Source organism: Oncorhynchus clarkii, chromosome 9 (genome assembly GCF_045791955.1).
Source record: "Oncorhynchus clarkii lewisi isolate Uvic-CL-2024 chromosome 9, UVic_Ocla_1.0, whole genome shotgun sequence".
NCBI lineage: Eukaryota > Metazoa > Chordata > Actinopteri > Salmoniformes > Salmonidae > Oncorhynchus > Oncorhynchus clarkii.
In genome coordinates, this window is record NC_092155.1 from 44787940 (window position 1) to 44809672 (window position 21733).

The following is a 21733-nucleotide window of genomic DNA, read 5'->3' on the forward strand; positions in this document are numbered from 1 at the left end:
GGAGACACCAGCTAATCTGTTCATAATGTGGACAGTGGCTGGGTAGATGCATCACCTGGATCAGATCACAAAACTCACAACTCATGTAAACAAGGCTTCTTGTTTTTGGAACATTTGCATCAGGCACAAATATCCATTATCAATCATTAGTATATCCACACATGTACCTCTCTTGGATCCATCATGCTGTTATTTTCAAGAATGTACTTGCAATATTGAGTTGCATGTATTAATATATTTTCAATATTTTAATATAAATTGTTGTGTTCCAAACTGTAGTCATGTAGTTACAATTGACACACGACATTGCTGGACATGGTTGATCTCGTAATATTTACTAGATGGGCTACCAACCGTGCAATGTGTAACTTGTGTAACCAGGTTTTATAAATATTTCATCCATGAAATAAAACATGATGCTTCTGCCAGCTGGAAGCTTAGATCAGTCACGTAGCAGGCGTAGGTCGAACTGTGTGTGCATGGAAACACGTTTTGGGAAGACTGCATTCTTTCCCACCACAATAGGCTGAACGTGAAATCAGTCATCGTCTCACCGCTCGTGATTCGATGAGGATGTTGATACCACAGAGGAAGAGGCGAAGCGAGAGAGCTGACCGGCAATGGGAGTGTCAAATATGCACTGGATCTTACGTGTGCATCAGACTCAGTGGCTATTGTAGGCTATTCACTACATATTTTTGGGATTGAGATAACGTTCTAAAGATACTCTGATAAATGCCAAGTACTAATGTCCTGTCAAAAAATAAGAACGTTTAGCCATGCGTTATGGCAGACAAGTAAGTCAACGTCGCTTTGCAAAGTGTATGTGGCTTCTTGTGGTAGCGTGGCATCTACAGGTCCGACCACCCAAATAGGGAAATGCTGCGAAGATGAACAAAGTTGTGGATCAGATTTAGGTATCCAGCCTGTACGGTCCACAGCCATCCCAACTTCTCCATCACCCGCAAATCACAGACACGTAGCGAGCAACAACCAGAGGGTGTCGCCTACCTTGTCTGAAAGGGCATTCACTACAGAACTCCAGATTGACTCCAAGACTTACCTTTGGTCAAGGTATAATGAAATGAAACGGCTTGTGCACGGTAAGATGTTTTTATGTTAAAGTTTGCCTGAAATATGTTAGTTTGTTTTGCCAACTTAAACTTTTTAATCACTAACCCATTTCCCTTTTGTCAATACTGTTTTTCCATCCATACCAGATAGATTGTTGGTTGTCAGTTGACAAATGTTAGACTCCTGCCATATCATCTTATTATTGCTACACTCTGGAAACTTTTCAACCTCTCATTTGTCATTTTAGTAACAAAATTCCCCCCTTGATTAGAATCAGGTTGATCAATAAACCTAGTCTTTTTTATTAACACCCCCCTCCCATTCCAATTATTATGTCTGTAATAAACTCTGAAGGATGTGCTAACTGTGAGTGAAATGTTCATAACCTAATGAAATACATCTTTGGCCATTTTTAACTTAAAGGCCCCTACTGCCCAAAATTGTCCAGACTTCAGTTTACCCACACAATGCATTGAAGACGATTCATGAAGACTGATCATGGTAGATTTGGTATTTTGTTTAATGTCTCCCCCCTCCTTTTCTGCAGATCTGATTCCTCCAGGTGTATGTAACTTACTGAACCCCTCCACCATCTATGCCAACAATGAGGTTGACTTGGACGAAGTGGACATCTATGGCTTTGATTATGACTACACACTCGCTCTGTACTCCAACACTCTTGATACAATGATCTACAACACAGCTCGAGACTTCCTTGTCAAACACTACAAGGTGTGTCTGATGGAAATGTGATGCTTTTTGCCTCATATTCTCATACAAATGTTCACGATGCACGTTTGTTTGATTTGAATTTGTTAAATTGTTTCTTTTAACTCCCCAAACAGTATCCAGAGGGCATTAGCAAGTATGACTATATTCCCAACTTCGCTGCACGGGGTCTCCACTATGACATTCAGAAGGTAAGTGCTTTTTTTTTGTATAAAAGCTTATAGTATAAACATTCAACAGGAAAAGTTTGAAATTAGCTGGAATAGTTTTACAATTTGTTTTACTAGAGTGAAATGATAGTTGAACTAATAAAATCATTTTCCGTGCAGGGACTGTTGATGAAAATAGATGCCTTCCATTACATCCAGCTGGGGACTGTATACAGGTAAGTTACTTGCTTGGTGAATATATGGAAAACAAAAGTTTTTTTCTAATAACAATACTCTTTGCTATTGCTATGTCATGGATTAAATACTGTAGTCCAGAGACCATAGTGAAAGAGAGTTAATTCCCACAGGGGTCTGAAGCCTGTTCCAGATCACGAGGTTTTGGAGCTCTATGGTGGAACTCACCATGTCCCTCTTCAGGAAGTCAGTGGCTTCTATGGAAAGGTCACTACTTCACCACATTCTTCGACATCACTTTCCTGTATCTTCCTGAACAGATGAGCTAGATGATGAGCTAGACAAGGATCGGAGATTGTGCATAAACATATTTGACCTATAGAACAAAAATGTTGAAAAAGCATGCAAAGGTGATGATCTTTAAAGTAAAATAGTTCACAATTGCAATTCATTCTAGTTGCAATGGCAGTAACTATAAGACACGTTTTACCATGTCCGTGACCTGCTCTAAACCACATTCTTTCACAAAGAATCCTATGGAGACTTTAGGCCAGCTACTGGAGAAATACAGTGCCTTGCGAAAGTATTCGGCCCCCTTGAACTTTGAGACCTTTTGTCACATTTCAGGCTTCAAACATAAAGATATAAAACTGTATTTTTTTGTGAAGAATCAACAACAAGTGGGACACAATCATGAAGTGGAACGACATTTATTGGATATTTCAAACTTTTTTAACAAATCAAAAACTGAAAAATTGGGCGTGCAAAATTATTCAGCCCCTTTACTTTCAGTGCAGCAAACTCTCTCCAGAAGTTCAGTGAGGATCTCTGAATGATTCAATGTTGACCTAAATGACTAATGATGATAAATACAATCCACCTGTGTGCAATCAAGTCTCCGTATAAATGCACCTGCACTGTGATAGTCTCAGAGGTCCGTTAAAAGCGCAGAGAGCATCATGAAGAACAAGGAACACACCAGGCAGGTCCGAGATACTGTTGTGAAGAAGTTTAAAGCCGGATTTGGATACAAAAAGATTTCCCAAGCTTTAAACATCCCAAGGAGCACTGTGCAAGCGATAATATTGAAATGGAAGGAGTATCAGACCACTGCAAATCTACCAAGACCTGGCCATCCCTCTAAACTTTCAGCTCATACAAGGAGAAGACTGATCAGAGATGCAGCCAAGAGGCCCATGATCACTCTGGATGAACTGCAGAGATCTACAGCTGAGGTGGGAGACTCTGTCCATAGGACAACAATCAGTTGTATATTGCACAAATCTGGCCTTTACGGAAGAGTGGCAAGAAGAAAGCCATTTCTTAAAGATATCCATAAAAAGTGTAGTTTAAAGTTTGCCACAAGCCACCTGGGAGACACACCAAACATGTGGAAGAAGGTGCTCTGGCCAGATGAAACCAAAATTGAACTTTTTGGCAACAATGCAAAACGTTATGTTTGGCGTAAAAGCAACACAGCTGAACACACCATCCCCACTGTCAAACATGGTGGTGGCAGCATCATGGTTTGGGCCTGCTTTTCTTCAGCAGGGACAGGGAAGATGGTTAAAATTGATGGGAAGATGGATGGAGCCATATACAGGACCATTCTGGAAGAAAACCTGATGGAGTCTGCAAAAGACCTGAGACTGGGACGGAGATTTGTCTTCCAACAAGACAATGATCCAAAACATAAAGCAAAATGTACAATGGAATGGTTCAAAAATAAACATATCCAGGTGTTAGAATGGCCAAGTCAAAGTCCAGACCTGAATCCAATCGAGAATCTGTGGAAAGAACTGAAAACTGCTGTTCACAAATGCTCTCCATCCAACCTCACTGAGCTCGAGCTGTTTTGCAAGGAGGAATGGGAAAAAAATTCAGTCTCTCGATGTGCAAAACTGATAGAGACATACCCCAAGCGACTTACAGCTGTAATCGCAGCAAAAAGTGGCGCTACAAAGTATTAACTTAAGGGGGCTGAATAATTTTGCACGCCCAATTTTTCAGTTTTTGATTTGTTAAAAAAGTTTGAAATATCCAATAAATGTCGTTCCACTTCATGATTGTGTCCCACTTGTTGTTAATTCTTCACAAAAAAATATAGTTTTATATCTTTATGTTTGAAGCCTGAAATGTGGCAAAAGGTCGCAAAGTTCAAGGGGGCCGAATACTTTCGCAAGGCACTGTAGATGTGGTCTGACTCATTTATTGCTCTGTTCTCTCAGTGCCTTGGGAGAAGTTGAGTTTATTTGCCCACTTGATGAAATGCCCTCCAAACCAAATGGTCGGTGTTCTCATACTATACTACGGGAATAAAAATCTATTAACTGACTGGTGTGCATGAATATGTATAACTTGGTGTGTCTTCTATCCCGTTGGGCTAACGTTATCTTACAGGGTCCAATGATGAAGCAGTTCATGGATGTTTTCTCCATCCCAGAGATGACTCTCCTGGCAGCTGCCAATGACTACTTCAACTCCAATGACATTGAATATGACCCTGGTCATCTCTACAAAGATGTTTCGGTGAGTGCATTCAGCAACAAAACATGAATCCAAAGATAATACTTTATTTTAATTCAGACATCAAAGTAGGACCAGTTTTCAAATGTGGGCAAATAGCTGGTTCTGAAAATACAAGGCTTTTAACTAAAAAGTCTAACTTAGTTCATTGCTGCACCCTGACTCCTGAGTTGTTGCACTGAAGTCAATGTCTGTGAATTTTCCTTTTGTCTACCATTGTGCATGGCAGTTGAGAATGTGGGCTAACTTTGTTTTTCATGCTGTGTCAGTCAGTCAGTGTGCCAAAAGCTATTTTATTCCTCCTCTCCCTCCCTCCCCTTCAAGTGGAACCACTTACTAATGCTTAGTGTGTCTAAAGGGAAAAGGTTGGGCTAAAGAAAGCTAAAGAAAGACAAATCTATGTCGGTGAGGTAGCTTTTGGTGCCTGCCACGTTACCAGTGTGTTGGGCTCTGTTCAAATGCTGTCAAGACATAGTGAAAAGTTCCCCATCTGTGTCCTGAGAACCCAAAAGTTGCATACCATTTTATCTTCTCATTGACTATAAATAGCTGCTGAACTCGATATTTGTAATGAACATTGATTTTAATGTAAAAAATTACAAAAACTGTAACTATAATCAATTTGGTCATTGTCAGTATTTTCCAAAACACTTTTGCGAGATTTAGGGAAGCTGTTACATTCCTAGATTCATTGGATATTTGAGGGTTGTATTTTGATTTCGATCATGCCATCTAACACGGGATGGTAAAACCTAGGGACAATTGTCATGCATGGAGCGAACTGCGCTGATTTCTCTCTATCCAACTGTGTGGCAGAATCAACAGGCAGTGAGACAGACCTGCCCACATGACGCAGTGCCTCAGACTTGTTTACATATCGTCGCTGTCTGATAACATTTTAGCCTTTTAAATTTGGTTATTTATTCAAAGCAGTATCCCCTTAATGTATGCTGACTCTAGGAAGAAAATGTATTCAAAATAGCTTCTAAAGTTTCATGTATTTTTGTTAATGGGATAATATGGTCTTTTTTTTTTTTTTTCCTGAATAGATGATGTTTTGGACGTGAGGTTTTCGTCAGACAGCGACGATAAGACAATACTTGGCCCATAAGTGATCACTCGAGTCTTTCACAGTTTTGGGCAAAATGAGAATTGAGACGATGCGCGCTTGCATCCCAACTGCCACTTGTCAACATTCCAAAGCCATTTGTGAGCATCATGGGGCCATACTTGCAAACATTAGAAAAAATTTAAGTTTGACAAAAAGTTTAGTCTCAAAATGCGCATCAGCCAATTAAAATCGTAGACGTAATTGCACGTGATCAAATACTTACCCATGAAGCGTACTTAACAGAAGTCTAATGGTACATTCTGATAATCAAAGCAACTAGATCATGTGTGTTTGACTGACTAGTCAAATAGCTTTCTGTGTAGAGTGCTTAGCTCCACGTAATTGTCGCAGATTGTGGCAAGGGTTCGAATTTTACATGCGTTTTCCCCGTTGAAGTGTAGAATTATATTTATTGTGTTTGTGTTGAAATGCAGCAAAAACCTTGGAAATTATGAATACAATTAATTAGGGGTTTCTTGTTGGAGTCCCTCTTGCAGGCTGATTCACAGGCTATTGGCACTGCTAACTAAATGTGTTTGTTTATTATGGATCCCCATTAGCTGCTGCCAAGGCAGATACCAAGGAAGGCAGCTACTCTTCCTGGGGTCTGGCAAAATTAAGGAAGTTATACCATTTTAAAAACATTACAATACATTCATAACAGATTTCACAACACACTAAGTGTGTGCCCTCAGGCCCCTACTCCACTACCACATATCTACAACACAAAATCTGTGTGTGTGTATGTTATCATATGTATGTATGTATGTATGTATGTATGTATGTATGTATGTATGCATGGGTCTGTGCCTATGTTTGGGTTGCTTCACAGTCCCTGCAGTTCCATAAAGTGTATTTCTACTGTTTGCATCGGTTACTTGATGTGGAATAGTGTTTCATGTAATAATGTGCGCCTCCCATAGTCTGTTGTGGACAGTGAAGAGACCTCTGGTGGCATGTCTTGTGGGGTATGCATGGGTGTCTGAGCTGTGTGCTAAGCTTTTAAACAGACGGCTCGGTGCTTTAAACATGTCAACACCGCTCACAAATACAAGTAGTGATGAAGTCTATCTCTCCTCCACTTTGAGCTAGGAGAGATTGACATGCATATTATTAATGTTTGCTCTCTGTGTATATCCAAGAGCCAGCCGTGCTGCCCTGTTTAGAGCCAATTGCAATTTTCCTAAGTCCCTCTTTGTGGCACCTGACCACACAACTGAACAGTAGTCCAGGTGCGACAACTAGAGCCTGTAGAGACTGCCTTGTTGATAGTGCTGTTAAGAAGGTAGAGCAGTGCTTTTATTATGGACAGACTTCTCCCTATCTTAGCTACAATTGTATAAATATGTTTTTACCATGATAGTTTACAATTCAGAGTTACTCCAAGCAGTTTAGTCACCTCAACTTGCTCAATTTCCACATGATGTATTACAATATTTAGTTTAAGTTTAGGGTTTAGTGAATGATTTGTCCCAAATACAATGCTTTTAATTTTTGAAATATTTAGGACTAACTTATTCTTTGCCACCCATTCTGAAACTAACTGCAGTTCTTTAAGTGTAGCAGTCATTTCAGTCGCTGTAGTAGCTGACGTGTATAGTGTTGAGTCATCCGCATACATAGACACACTGGCTTTACTCAAAAGTCGTTAGTAAAGATAGAAAAAAGTAAGGGGCCTAGACAGCTTCCCTGGGGAATTCCTGATTCTACCTGGATTATTTTGGAGAGGCTTCCATTAAAGAACACCCTCTGTGTTCTGTTAGACAGGTAACTCCTTATCCACAATATAGTAGGGGATGTAAAGCCATTACACACAGGTTTTTCCAGCAGCAGACTGATCAATCATGTCAAAAGCTGAACTGAAGTCAAACAAAACAGCCCCCACAATCTTTTTTATCATCAATCTCTGCATCAGCCTATCAAATATCTTAGACTTTATATCTACCAACAAATGCCATTTCTTAAAATAGGTCAATTTGGTCACCAAATTGCATAGATGTGTAGGCTACAGTTTACATGTACAATGTTTCATATGCATTTTTATAATCATCCACTTTGTCACGTGTTATTTGAATCGAGCATCGAGTACCAGAGGTGAACAGTGTTTTCTTTAACAAAAATGCTTTATGCGAGTGGGCTCGAACCCACGGTTAATGTGCACTGGTTTTAGTCAACCGCTTTGACTCTAAAACCACAGTGAAACAGATGAGCAACAATGTGGGATTTTGTCATTATATATGAAAATGTGCCTTTTTGAATTTTGTCAGGTCAACGAGGCATCATGCAATATTGGCACTCCAACACATAAGAAGGACCAAGCGGAACAAAAGTAAACCTTGAATTTGAAGGTTTAAAATAGCCCTCTGGTGGCCATGTTGACCTATTCTAAGAAATGTCATTGGTTGGTGGATATAAAGTCTAAGATTTTTGATCGGCTGATGCAGGATTTGTTACAAGAAAATAATCACTGCCACCTGCTAAAGTTAGCATAGGGCTAAATGTGCCAGGTTATGTAATGACAACAGCTTTTAATCACATGCAACTACGTCGATGATTTTAATTGACTGATGCCCATTTTAAGACTGAGAGAAAGTTTAAACCTAAACTTTTCTAATGTTGGCAAGTATGGCCCCCTTGTGTCCCACCACAACCTATTTTGTAACATGATTTCCTATTAAGCACTGCCAGACAGCCTCTCACTCCGGTAATAGATAGTGAGAACGTTCAAAACAAAACGTCACCGAAGCTCTTTGCTACTCGACAGTGACTTGATAAGTTGATTTAGTTAACGTGGCCTGCTGCTCAATGTGCCTGCTAGCTACTAGCTAGCTTCATTGACAAACACAGATGGAACTTAGCTAGCTCGTGGTTTTGGGTGATGATAATGGTTTGATGGCACCGGAGAGGATGGCTGTCATTTCATGGGCTCTTAACAAACCGTGCTATTTTGTTCATTTTTTAAAAACGTATTTTGTACATAAAGTTGCTGCTACAATCTCTTATGACCGAAAAGAGCTTCCGGAAATCAGAACAGTGATTGAACTGGACAAAGAATTTCTCTTTGAGTAGGACGAGAGGGATTTACTCCAGACACCAGAACAGGCCCTCATTCCTGTCATTTGCAGGAGAAAGAGACAGAAAAGATATTGTGGAAAGAGATCGGGGTCCCTTGGAGGATCTGCCGACGAGTGGCTTATCTGCCCTAGCCATCCGTACTACCGGCCAACATACAATCCCTGGAAAATAAATTGGATGAACTAAAAGGACGTATATCTAAGAAGTCTCAAGGTTTTGCTCGCCTGAGGTAGAGCATCTCATGATAAGCTGTAGACCACACTATCTACGAAGAGAGTTTTTATCTGTATTTTTTTGTAGCGGTCTACATACCACCACAGACCGATGCTGGCACTAAAACCGCACCCAATGAGTTGTATACTGCCATAAGCAAAAACGCTCATCCAGAGGTGGCGCTCCTAGTGGCCGGGGACTTAAATGCAGGGAAACTTAAATCCGTTTTACATGTTAAATATGCATCCAGAGAGAGAGAAACTCTAGACAACCTTTACTCCACACACAAAGACGCGTACAAAGCTCTCCCTCGCCCCCCATTTGGAAAATCTGACCATAATTCTATCCTCCTGATTCCTGTTTTCAAGCAAAAATTTAAGCAGGAAGCACCAGTGACTCGGTCAATAAAGAAGTGGTCAGATGAAGCAGATGCTAAACTACAGGACTGTTTTGCTAGCACAGGCTGGAATATGTTCAGGGAGTCTTCTGATGGCATTGATGAGTACACCACATCAGTCACTGACTTCATAAATAAGTGCATCGACGACGTCGTCCCCACAGTGACTGTCCGTACAAACCCAACCAGAAGCCATGGATTACAGGCAACATCCGCACTGAGCTAAAGGGTAGAGCTGCCGCTTTCAAGGAGCGGGACTTTAACCCGGAAGCTTATAGAAGCCCCACTATGCCCTCCGACAAACCATCAAACAGACAGTTTGCAAACCCTGCTACATTCAACACTATCACAGACTACAAAGGGAAGCACAGCCGTGAGCTGCCCAGTGACACAAGCCTACCAGATGAGCTAAATTCCTTTCTATGCTCGCTTTGAGGCAAGTAACATTGAAACATGCATGAGAGCACCAACTGATGACTTTGTGATCATGCTCTCTGCAGCTGATGTGGGTAAGACATTTAAACAGGTCAACATTCACAAGGCCTCAGGGCCAGACGGATTACCAGGACGTGTACTCTGCTGTCTTTACTGACATTTTCAACCTCTCCCTGTTTGAGTCTATAAACCAACATGTTTCAAGCAGACCTCCATAGACCCTGCCCAAGAACACTAAGGTAACCTGCCTAAATTACTACCGACCCGTAGCACTCACGTCTGTAGCCATGAAGTGCTTTGAAAAGCCGTTCATGGCTCACATCAACACCATTAGCCCAGAAACCCTAGACCCACTCCAATTTGCATGCCACCCCAACAGATCCACAGATGACGCAATCTCTATTGCCCTCCACACTGCCCTTTCACACCTGGAACACCTATGTGAGAATGCTATTCTTTGACTACAGCTCAGCGTTCAAAACCATAGTGCCCTCAAAGCTCATCACAAAGCTAAGGACCCTGGGTCTAAACACCTCCCTCTGCAACTGGATCCTGGACTTCCTGATGGGCCGCCCCCAGGTGGTAAGGGTAGGTAACAACACATCCGCCATGCCGATCCTTTACATGGGGGGCCCTCAGGGGTGCGTGCTCAGTCCCCTCCTGTACTCCCTGTTCAATCATGACTGCATGGCCAGGCACGACTCCAACACCATTAAGTTTGCAGATGACACAACAGTGGTAGGCCTGATGACCAAAAACAACGAGACAGCATATAGGGAGGAGGTCAGAGACCTGGTCGTGTGGTGCCATGACAACAACCTCTCCCTCAACGTGATCAAGACAAAGGAGATGATTGTGGACTACAGGAAAAGGAGGACCAAGTGCCCCCCCCATTCTCATCTATGAGGCTGTTGTGTAGCAGGATGAGAGCTTCAAGTTCCTTGGTGTCCACATCTAAAATGAACATGGTCCAGGCATGCCAAGACAGTTGTGAAGAGGGCAAGAGGACCTATTCCTCCTCAGGAGACTGAAAAGATTTGTCATGGGTCCTCAGATCCTCAAAAGGTTCGACAGCTGCACCTCTGAGAGCATCCTGACTCGTTGCATCACTGCATGGTATGGCAACTGCTCGGCCTCCGACCGCAAGACACTACAGAGGGTGGTGCGTACGGCCCAGTACATCACTGGGGCCAAGCTTCCTGCCATCCAGGACCTCTATACCAGGCGGTGTCAGAGGAAGGCCGTAAAATTGTCAGACTTGTCAGCCACCCCAGTCATAGACTGTTCTCTCTGCTACCGCATGGAAAGCGGTACCGGAGCGCTAAAGTCTAGGTCCAGGAGGCTTCTAAACAGCTTCTACCCCCAAGCCAGAAGTCTACTGAACATGTAATCAATGGCTACCCAGACTACTTGCACCCCCCCCCCCCCCCCTTTTACACTGCTGCTACGCTCTGTTATGCATAAATCACTTTAATAACTCTACCCACATGTGTATATATTACCTCAATTACCTCGAAGCCGGTGCCCCCGCACATTGACTCTGTAGCGGTACCCCCTGATTATAGCCTCGCTATTGTTATTTTACTGCTGCTCTTTAAATATTTGTTACTTTTTTTATTAGGTATTTTTCTTAACTGCATTGTTGATTTAAGGGCTTGTAAGCATTTCACTAAGGTGTTGAATTCGGCACATGTGACAAATCAAATTTGATTTGATGAACAGCATGTAGCTTGTGCATTATTTACGATAGTTTTACAGCTTGCCGATGAAGTTGTAGACATGTTCTCAGAAATCAGTCCTGAGTGCAGCTACTTGAAAGTACTACACCAAGCACCTTACCAATATGTAAAATTGTGTGACTAAGATCACCCCTGCAAAAAAAACATTTATATAAATTAATATAGCGAACATAACACACCCACATCGAACCAGGCCTTGTTTTGTTAAGTTGCTGATTCTATGATTGATTCTATGATGTCTATGATTGATTCTGAACAAACTGCACTTCCCAGTTACAGAAGTGAGTGGCAAGATTCCAGGAATGCTAGATCTTTACAGCACACTCCGCAAACATTCAATGGATCTCTCCCAAGAGAGGAAAAACGTGGCTGGTTAAATGTCCTTTTAGGTTGGAGTAGTAAGCCCACAAAAGTGTTCGGTCAGAAATGTATTTTAGACCTTGAGCAAGACAACTGTATACAAACATTCTCAGTGAAAGTTGAGCTTATCCACACTCTTTTCATTTTCCTTAGGATGCCATTGGAATGGTGCATATCAAAGGCTACATGTACAAGTGGATAATGCAAGACTTGGGTGAGATGTACTATATATATATATATATATTTTCATCTTCAGTTTTAGACATTAAATCTCATTTGTTTGTATTGGATGCTCCCCATCTCACCCATGCCCAGATTGCAGGTTATTTTAAACAGAACATTGTTAAAATCCCCTAAATAAAAAGCAGTGTTGTCTTGATCCACTGTTTATTTCTCTGTATTTGAAAACATAAACAGGAGAGCAATTTAACTGCCCTGCAGATAATAGTTTTGGGGTTATGATAAGATAAGAAGTACTAATATTTTTCAAGTATTTTAAATCTGATTCTTCCAAAACCATTGCTAAGGGTAAGTCAAGATAATTGATCAAAAATATGAACATACTTTTTTTTTAAAGTGTACAAAAAAATGACTGTACCCTTGACAATTTATAATGTTAATAAGTTTTGTTTAAAGATGTGTTTACGGAGTTCAGGTTTGTCAGGAATTGAGAGGAGAGGGCATTTCAAGACAGTATAATATGTCTCTTTATACTCTGCTGTACCAGTCTCACAATTACTTTAAATACCTTTTGTATTTTGCTTAAAAGCTACATGACTGTTTCCCACTGGACAAAGCTATCCGTTTCTTCCAAAGGACAACACGTTCTGACGGAAGTGGAATATTTACATACTTGAGAAGTACTCAAGGGAAGGGTATATTCCTGTCTGAATTGACCCTTTCATCTCCCTCCCACAGATAAATATATTCTCAGAGGAGATGAGACATATGCAGTTCTGCACCGTCTGGCCAGCCATGGCAAGAAGCTCTTCCTTATAACCAACAGCCCATTTAGCTTTGTGTAAGTGTCACCATCAACCAAATCAAACTGACAGTTAAATAAATCAGAGATATATATATAGTACCAGTCAAAAGTATGGACACAGATACTCATTCAAGGGTTTCTTTATTTTTACTATTTTCTACATTGTACAAAAATAGTGAAGACATTAGAACTAGGAAATAACACATATGAAATCATGTGGTAACCAAAAAGTGTTAAGCAAAAATGTTATATTTTCAAAGTAGCCACCCTTTGCATTGATGACAGCTTTACTCTTGGCATTCTCTCAACCAGCTTCACATGGAAAGCTTTTCCAACAGTCTTGAAGGAGTTCCCACATATCCTGAGCATTTGTTGGCTGCTTTTCCTTCACTCTGCGGTCCAACTCATCCCAAACCATCTCAATTGGGTTGTGGTCAGGTGATTGTGGAGGACAGGTCATCTGATGCAGCACGCATCACTCTCGTTCTTGGTCAAATAGCCCTTACACAGCCTGGAGGTGTGTTGGGTCATTGTCCTGTTGAAAAACAAAGCACAAACTAGATGGGATGGCATTCTAAATTCTAAATAAATGGTGTTCTAAATAAATCACTGACCGTATGACCAGCAAAGCACTATTACCACCACCTCCATGCTTCACGGTGGGAACCACACATGCAGAGATCATCCGTTCACCTACTCTGCGTCTCACAAAGACACCGTGGTTGGAACCAAAAATCTCAAATTTGGACTCATCAGACCAAAGGACAGATTTCCACCGGTCTAATGTCCATTGCTCATGTTTCTTGGCCAAAGCAAGTCTCTTCTTCTTATTGGTGTTCTTTAGCAGTGGTTTCTTTGCCGCAATTAGACTGAAGGCCTGATTCACGAAGTCCCCTCAACAGTTGATGTTGAGATGTGTCTGTTACCTGAACTCTGAAGCATTTATTTGGGCTGCAATTTCTGAGGCTGGTAACTCTAATTAACTTATCCACTTAACTCTGGATCTTCCTTTCCTGTGGCGGTCCTCATGAGAGCCAGTTTCATCATAGCCACCAAGCGCTATCTTCTGTATACCACCCCTACCTTGTCACAATACAACTGATTGTCTCAAAAGCATTAAGAAGGAAAGAAATTCCACAAATTAACTTTTAAGCCACACCTGTTAATTGAAATGCATTCCAGGTGACTACCTAATGAAGCTGGTTGAGAGAATACCAAGAGTGTGCAAAGCTGTCAAGGCAAAGGATGGCTATTTTGAAGAATCTCAAATATAAAATATATTCTGATTTGTTTAACACTTTTTTTTGGTTACAACATGATTCCATATGTGTTATTTCATAGTTTTGATGTCTTCACTATTATTCTACAATATAGAAAATAGTAAAAATGAAGAAAAACCCTTGAATGAGTAGGTGTGTCCAAACTTTTGACTGATGCTGTACATTCAGGCAAAGGCGGCGGTGTGCGCTTTCAAGTTGTTTGGGGAAGCGCATGTTCACCATAAAAATGCACTTTTATAATAAATTATTCCATGCATCCTCGCATTTGCAGACTTATGTAAGAGAGCCTACTATTCGTAATGTGATGAGTAGATTGGATAGTCATAATTTAGGCTAATGATATAACTCGATCACTGTTCGCAGAAAATACTGTTCAATGCAAGGCTGAGCGCGTTGTAGAGTAGATCTATGCTATTGTAGATTATCCTTTCTTTGCACGGGAAGAATTTGGCCTTTTTTTATAAACATATCTCATGCAATCCTACTACACTTTATATGACTAGAGGCATTAGCAGAATGTTTTCATACATCAACTTACAGTGTAATCTGACTCTGCTGACAAACAGATCAATAAAAACAACGTTGCTTGATCCATAGAATAGGCCTATGAGAAGGGGAGACACAAATACAATATGATGTCCATCTAACTTGGAGGAGGAAATTATTGTCCAAAAACAAACTCATGTGGCTCTGATCCAACAATGATAGAGTGAATATGCGCACTCACTGGGGATATGGCCTGTGCTCTCTTCTGGTGCCAATAAAATAGGCTATACTGGTCGCTCAATTTAGTTGAGAATTTTGATAACTAAAAGACAGATGAGGATTTTTATTGTCTTATCTTTACAGCAATATAGCAATTTGCCTTCCAAAGTAGGTTTTCTCACGATTGTATTCGGAAATATTGCGATATGCCTGGCTACCTCTCGCTGACAGTTGTAACTTGACAATCATCTATTTGGTATTTGCCGCGCATGCTGCCCAAATTGCGGGCCCTTACGACTTTAGGCAATGTGATTTAAACAATCCACAGCTTATTTATTTTATTTTAAAGACGCTAATGTTCCTCTGTGGCCAAATCATGCTTTCTGGTGTAGTAGCCTATTTTGAATGATTTTATTTATTTCTGCATACACAGGTGTAGGTAATTAGGTTATATAATTTTGGCAATTTTAATTCAATTGACTTTCGGGGGAAGCTTTGCTTTTATTTGTAAAAATGGTTAACCTTATGGATGTGCCATCTGTGGGCACTTTCAGCTCTCAACAGTAACTGTACATTTGGTGGTTGTTCACTAACCAGCTGTTTTCCGATTTTATTTAGAGACAAAGGGATGAAATACATGGTAGGAAAGGACTGGAGGGACTTTTTTGATGTTGTCATTGTTCAAGCTGACAAACCACACTTCTTCAACAACTGTGGCAAGTAAGTCTGAGACTCTATCTTTATACTCCCAACCAAGAAGTGTCTAAATTCTATAACCTTGGTCTATGAGAGAAAATGAGAGCATTCTACACACTGTTCAGGTATTTGTGACCTGATCACATTTTCTACTTGCAGACCTTTCAGACGTTTGGATGGCAACGGGGACCTTCAGTGGGACAAGATCAAGAGCTTGGATAAGGGCCAGATCTACAAACAGGTAGGAGCGGAGACATTACCCAGAAATATTACTTTATACAGTGCATTCAGAAAGTATTCAGACCTCTTGACCTTTTCTACATTTTGTTACATTACAGCCTTATTCTAAAATGAATTAAATCATTTTTTTCCCCTCAATCTAGACACACTACCCCATAATGACAAAGCAAACATTTTATTTTAGCGAATATATGAAGAAAACCCCCCTGAAATATCATGTATGACGCTACAAGCTTGGCATATCTGTATTTGGGAAGTTTCTCCCATTCTCTGCAGATCCTTCAAGCGCTGTTAGGTTGGATGGGGAGTGTCGCTGCACAGCTGTTTTCACATCTCTCCAGAGATTTTCGATCAAGTCCGGGCTCTGGCTGGGCCACTCAAAGATATTCAGAGACTTGACCCGAAGCCACTCCTGCGTTGTCTTGGCTGTGTGCTTAGGGTCGCTGTTGGAAGGTGAACATTGGTCCCAGTCTGAGGTCCTGAGCACTCTGTAGCAGGTTTTCATCAAGGATCTCTCTGTACTTTGCTCCGTTCATCTTTCCCTCGATCCTGACTAGTCTCCTGGTCTCTGCCGCTGAAAAACCTCCCCACAGCATGATGCTGCCACCACCATGCTTCACCATAGGGATAGTGCCAGGTTTCCTCCAGATTTGACACTGTCAGAGTGACCATCGGTGTCTTGGTCACCTCCCTGATCAAGGCCCTTCTCCCCTGATTGCTCAGTTTGGCCGGGCGCCCACCACTAGGAAGAGTCTTGGTGGTCCCAAATGCATTCCATTTAAGAATGATGGAGGCAACTGTTCTTGGGGACCTTCAATGTTGCAGAAATATTTTGGTACCCTTCCCCAGATTTGTGCCTCAACACAATCCTGTTCCGGAGCTTTATGGACAATTCCTTCCACCCCATGGCTTGGTTTTAGCTCTAACATACACTGTCACCTTTGGGACCTTATATAGACAGGTGTGTGCCTTTCCAAATCATGTCCAATCAATTGAACTTACCACAGGTGGACTCCAATCAAGTAGAATCGGCTCAAGGATGATGTAATGGAAACAGGATGCACCTGAGTTCAATTTCAAGTCTCATAGCAATGAGTCTGAATAATTACTGCATGTAAATACGTTTTTTTTTTTTAAATACATTTTCACTTTGTCGTGGGGTAGTTGTGTACCAGCACTTGCGTTCCAGGTAGTGGTCATTTGTGAGATTCACAATGTCAATGTCGCATTTGATCCTTTTACTGTGGGAAATGAATGACATGATTGGAATGGCATAACATTTTTACATTTTAGTCATTTAGCTGATGCTCTTATCCATTGCGACTTACAGTAGTGAGTGCATACATTTACGTACTTTTGCACACTGGTCCCCCATGGGAATCGAACCCACAACCTTGGTGTTGCAAGACTAATGATGTGTGGAACCTTTAGTCCAAGTTACTATTTAATCAACCTGAATCAAATGTCCCTAGTCTGAGTAATGCTGGTCTTACAAAGATGGCCTTTGAAGTCTACGCAAAGATGTTAGTCTTGTCCTTGAAGTTAGTTCCCTGTTGTAGCTGAAAATGGATCAGGTTTAGTGAAAAGTGGATTATATTTTGATGCTGTGACATGTATTGCCTCTAGGGTTGCAAATGGAGGGTATATTACTGGACAATAACAAAGTTTACCTGTAAACTACCAGAATCTGGGTGACTTTAAAGTTTTTATTTGTGTTTTATCAGATTATATCTTGTGTGGCCTTTTTGGGTACTTCAGATTACTGTAATTATCTCTGGCCCTCTGTGTGGTCTTGTCACATGTAAATATAAAATAATCAAATGAGATGATTTTAAACTAAACATTTGAATGACAAAACTGTAAAGCATTATCCTAAATATAAACTATCAACTTGGTGAATACCATTGGTGTTTTAATATGAGGGTTTCAGCATGAAATATCCTTAATTTATTACACAGATTTATTTTACTATGTCAATATGTCTTTATTGTAAATGTTTTTTCACCAAACTGGTGGCATTTGGGGAAAAAAGTAAAGTTCCTCTTGAACCATATGGTCTATCCACATGAAACACATGGACACAGATTGAAAAAATGTCTTCAATATATGAATACATTTTTTTGTTATTCAAGTATGAATTACTGAAGTTACCATAAATTGACATAGATTACCTGTTCATTCTGTTAACTTTGGTAAATGACCAGTAGCTTTGCAACCCTAATTGCCACAGTAGGACATGGTAACCATGCAGTACTTTTCCTCTCTCCCTAAGAGCACTGCCAACATCATTGGCAGATTGACCCACAGTCCAGGCCAATAGTTGTCTGCTGAGAAGGCCTCAGCAGAATTTGGTGGAAGACCACATCTTTATATTAATTGTCATTAGTCATGTTATAGTTCTGCCAATCCACAGTCTTTTTTTGCCTTATTTCCTCCTGTTTTTACTTCAAGCATTACAACTTAAAGGCCCAGTGTAGTCAAATGTGTGTTTTCATATACACTGAGTGTACAAAACATTTTAAGGACACCTTCCTAATATTGAGTTCCACCCCCCCCCTTTTGCCCTCAGAACAGCCTCAATTCGTCGGGGCATGGAGTCTACAAGGTGTTGAAAGCATTCCACAGGGATGCTGGCCCATATTGACTGCAATGCTTCCCACAGTTGTGTCAAATTGTCTGGATGTCTTTTGGGTGGTGGACCATTCTTGATACACACAAAACTGTTAATTATGAATAACACAGCACAAACCAGTGCACCTGGCACCAACTACCATAGCCCGTTCAAAGGCACTTAAATATTTTGTCTTGCCCATTCACCCACTGAATGGCACACATACACAATCCATGTCTCAGTTGTCTCAAGGATTAACAATCCTTCTTTAACCTGTCTCTTCCCCTTAATCTACACTGATAGAAGTTGATTTAACAAGGGATCATAGCTTTCACCTGGTCAGTCTGTCATCGATAGAGAAGGTGTCCTTAATGTTTTTTTGCACTCAGTGTATATGTCCACACTATGAGATTGGAATAATATTATGACAATTATGATAATGCCCTTTTAGTGTAAGAGCTGTCTGAAAAGATCACCTGAAATGTTTGCCTGTTTTTGGTGGGATGGGGTTTTGGCCTGCCTGGTAGGCCAGGCGATTAAATTAGTTCATAGACCAATTAGAAAGTGTTCCAAACCTTTCTGCCAATACGTATTTTTTTTTCTCGTTTTCCCCTCCCCATTCAGGACTGTCTCGGAGTGGTCAATCTAAATTCTTGCTTGAGAAATTGCTCTTTGCTAAAAAAAAGTTATTTTTGTTCATTTTTTTTAACCATTTTTATTTTTTAACAATCACAGAAAGGTACTTAATTGTTACCCAGAAATGATTTGATATTGAGATCAAAATGGCTGCATTGGACCTTTTAATCATCTTTCCTAGTGACATTCATTATGCTGTCTCCTTGTTGTAGGGCAACCTGTTTGACTTTCTCAGGCTCACGGGATGGGGGGGATCCAAGGTGCTCTACTTTGGAGATCATCTGTACAGTGACTTGGCAGTGAGTCATACTATATTATGTCAGAATTTTTGGTTACTGATATAGGCAGTGTAAATGTGATTTCAGAACACAAGAAATGCACACATGAATTGATTGTGTTTCAAGGACTGTGCCTCGCATTGTTGTGCTTACAATGTAATAACTTGTGGCATGCTGTGGCAAATCGTTGTGCTGGGCTGACTACTCATGCTCTCCTGCAGGACCTGATGCTGCGTCACGGCTGGCGGACAGGGGCCATAGTACCAGAGCTGGAGGTGGAGACCAGGGTGGTGAATACGGAGCAGTATGCACAAAGCCTCACCTGGCTGCAGGCACTCACCGGTCTACTGGAACGCATGCAGGTACACTATTGGGCATTTTACCACATAGAACTCAGCAAGCTGTGAGATCAAAGCAATAGGTTAAGTTACACGTCTTGCATTTACCATGACGGGTCCCTTGCCTTTATGGGATGTATTCCCAATCAATTGTACCCACGCAAAAAACATGACTACAACAAGCTAATATAATGATTTTGCTACCCATCAGCCATGCAATTGAGAATGGAGACACTTGACACCATGTTTTTCTTGAATGTTGAGATGAAAGTATTCAAGTAAAACATTTTTTATTGAACCTGTGCAGATGCATCGAGATCCAAAGTCAAAGGAAGTTCTACAGGATTGGTTGAAGGAAAGAGAAGAGCTTCGGTGAGTCTAGTTATAGTAGATAAATTGTACTTCATTTATCAAAACCGTCGGACAGCTAGTCAGACCTTAAGGATTCAGTGTAATTTTGACTTGGCAAGCTTCGTACAGACCTATGAGCTTCCTTCGGCCCTTTCTTTCATTTTCCCCCTCAGAGCTGTGACCAAGAACCTGTTCAACCCTCACTTTGGCAGCATTTTCCGCACCTGCCACAACCCCACCTTCTTCTCCCGTCGCCTGTGTCGCTTCTCTGACCTCTACATGGCATCCATCAGCTGTCTGCTCAACTACGACCTATCCTACACCTTCTACCCTCGTCGCACCCCCCTGCAGCACGAGGCGCCCCTGTGGATGGACCAGCTTTGCACTGGCTGCATGAAGACTCCCTTTCTGGAGGAGATGGCTCACATCCGCTGAGGGCACTGAGGGAACTTGATATAAAGAGGCAGGAACTGAAGCTATGCCGGGAGTAAGGAGAATTGGGGCATGGTGCACAGATCATGAGTGCCACCTCCTGGGTTGTTGTATGCCAGTAGGTAAAGTGAAAAGGAAGGGAAAAGGGGATACCTAGTCAGTCACACAACTGAATGCATTCAACCGAAATGTGTCTTCCGTATTTAACCCAACCCCTCTGAACCAGCATACAGTAATAGTAAACTATCTGGCGATTCAAGTTACCCAACATCACTTGGTGCATTTAACGGGTTAAGCCTTTCGTTACTTTTTAGGTTAGATAAGTTGAGGTTGCAACTTGTAATTAAAAACCAAAACAATTTGAACAATAACTGTTTGTACATGGTGCGGATATCTGTTACTTGATAACTCTTCTTTTTTTTTCTCTCATTTTAACCATGTAGCCTCCTCACTGTAACAGACTGATTTAATGACCTCATTAGTTTGAGTTATGAGTAATGGTGTTATAAGTTTATTGGGTTATAAGTTTATTGGTGTATAGTCTTGGCTGTTACTGTATTTGAGTACGACCATTCACATTGCAGTATGGTTCAGGGCAAGCTAAGTTGTTGCAGTCACTAGAAATCTATTTTGGGTCAAACTTGAATCGGTGGCATTTTTGCAACCATGAGTTAACACTTTGAAATGGCAAATAGTTACACATCATACATGTTTTTGTTTGTCAATAATACAATATAGGCTAATGCAAGTCCTTTATACTGCAAAACTTTTAAGTCTCAAATGAAATATCACATCTTTTGTTGCTCAAAAGCTTAATTATCCATTTGTGTCACTTCAAAGTAATAAATGAGTTAAGAGTACCAAATATGACTGCTGAAACAACAATACAAATAGGGTATCTCCCTCTCATAAATGAGAGTTAAGTTATACGATATAAAAGTGTAATTTAGCTGACAAATGTGTGGTAATGGTTTATATATTTGCTCCTGGCTGTCTGTCTCTGTCTCTGTGGGACAGCCAGTGGTGACCCGTCATTCAGGGTAGGTGAGAGCCCCACCTGTTTTAAGCCCCACTCTTTTAGCCTGTTTTGCATGTAATTACGTGTCACATATCACTTTGCAAACATTGTAAAAAAAAAAAAATATAATAATCATTGAGTTAATAAAGCTGCATACAAA

General features: G+C 40.9%; 1 protein-coding gene across 2 annotated transcripts; it reads left to right on the forward strand.

The window, feature by feature from the left end:
• Positions 1-614: 614 nt before the first annotated feature.
• Positions 615-21733, forward strand: LOC139416391 (5'-nucleotidase domain-containing protein 2-like). Of its 2 annotated transcripts, none has more exons than XM_071164959.1 (14): positions 615-1103; positions 1622-1806; positions 1920-1994; positions 2133-2188; positions 2321-2414; positions 4548-4676; positions 12157-12217; positions 12922-13024; positions 15592-15693; positions 15829-15910; positions 19369-19455; positions 19656-19796; positions 20080-20144; positions 20297-21733. In XM_071164959.1, the coding sequence occupies exons 1-14, from the start codon at positions 749-751 to the stop codon at positions 20556-20558; spliced, it is 1797 nt and encodes a 598-aa protein (XP_071021060.1). In that variant the 5' UTR covers positions 615-748; the 3' UTR covers positions 20559-21733. The 2 variants fall into 2 exon arrangements, with proteins under 2 accessions (XP_071021060.1, XP_071021061.1); XM_071164960.1 differs by having other exon boundaries at positions 20336-21733.

Excerpts from the sequence above, each read along its gene's own strand:
- LOC139416391 (XM_071164959.1), top strand. The coding sequence starts at position 749 with ATGTCCTGTCAAAAAATAAGAACGTTTAGCCATGCGTTATGGCAGACA. Across the intron at positions 4,677-12,156 it reads ATCTCTACAAAGATGTTTCG|GATGCCATTGGAATGGTGCA; the intron begins GTGAGTGCATTC and ends CATTTTCCTTAG. Across the intron at positions 19,456-19,655 it reads ATCTGTACAGTGACTTGGCA|GACCTGATGCTGCGTCACGG; the intron begins GTGAGTCATACT and ends GCTCTCCTGCAG.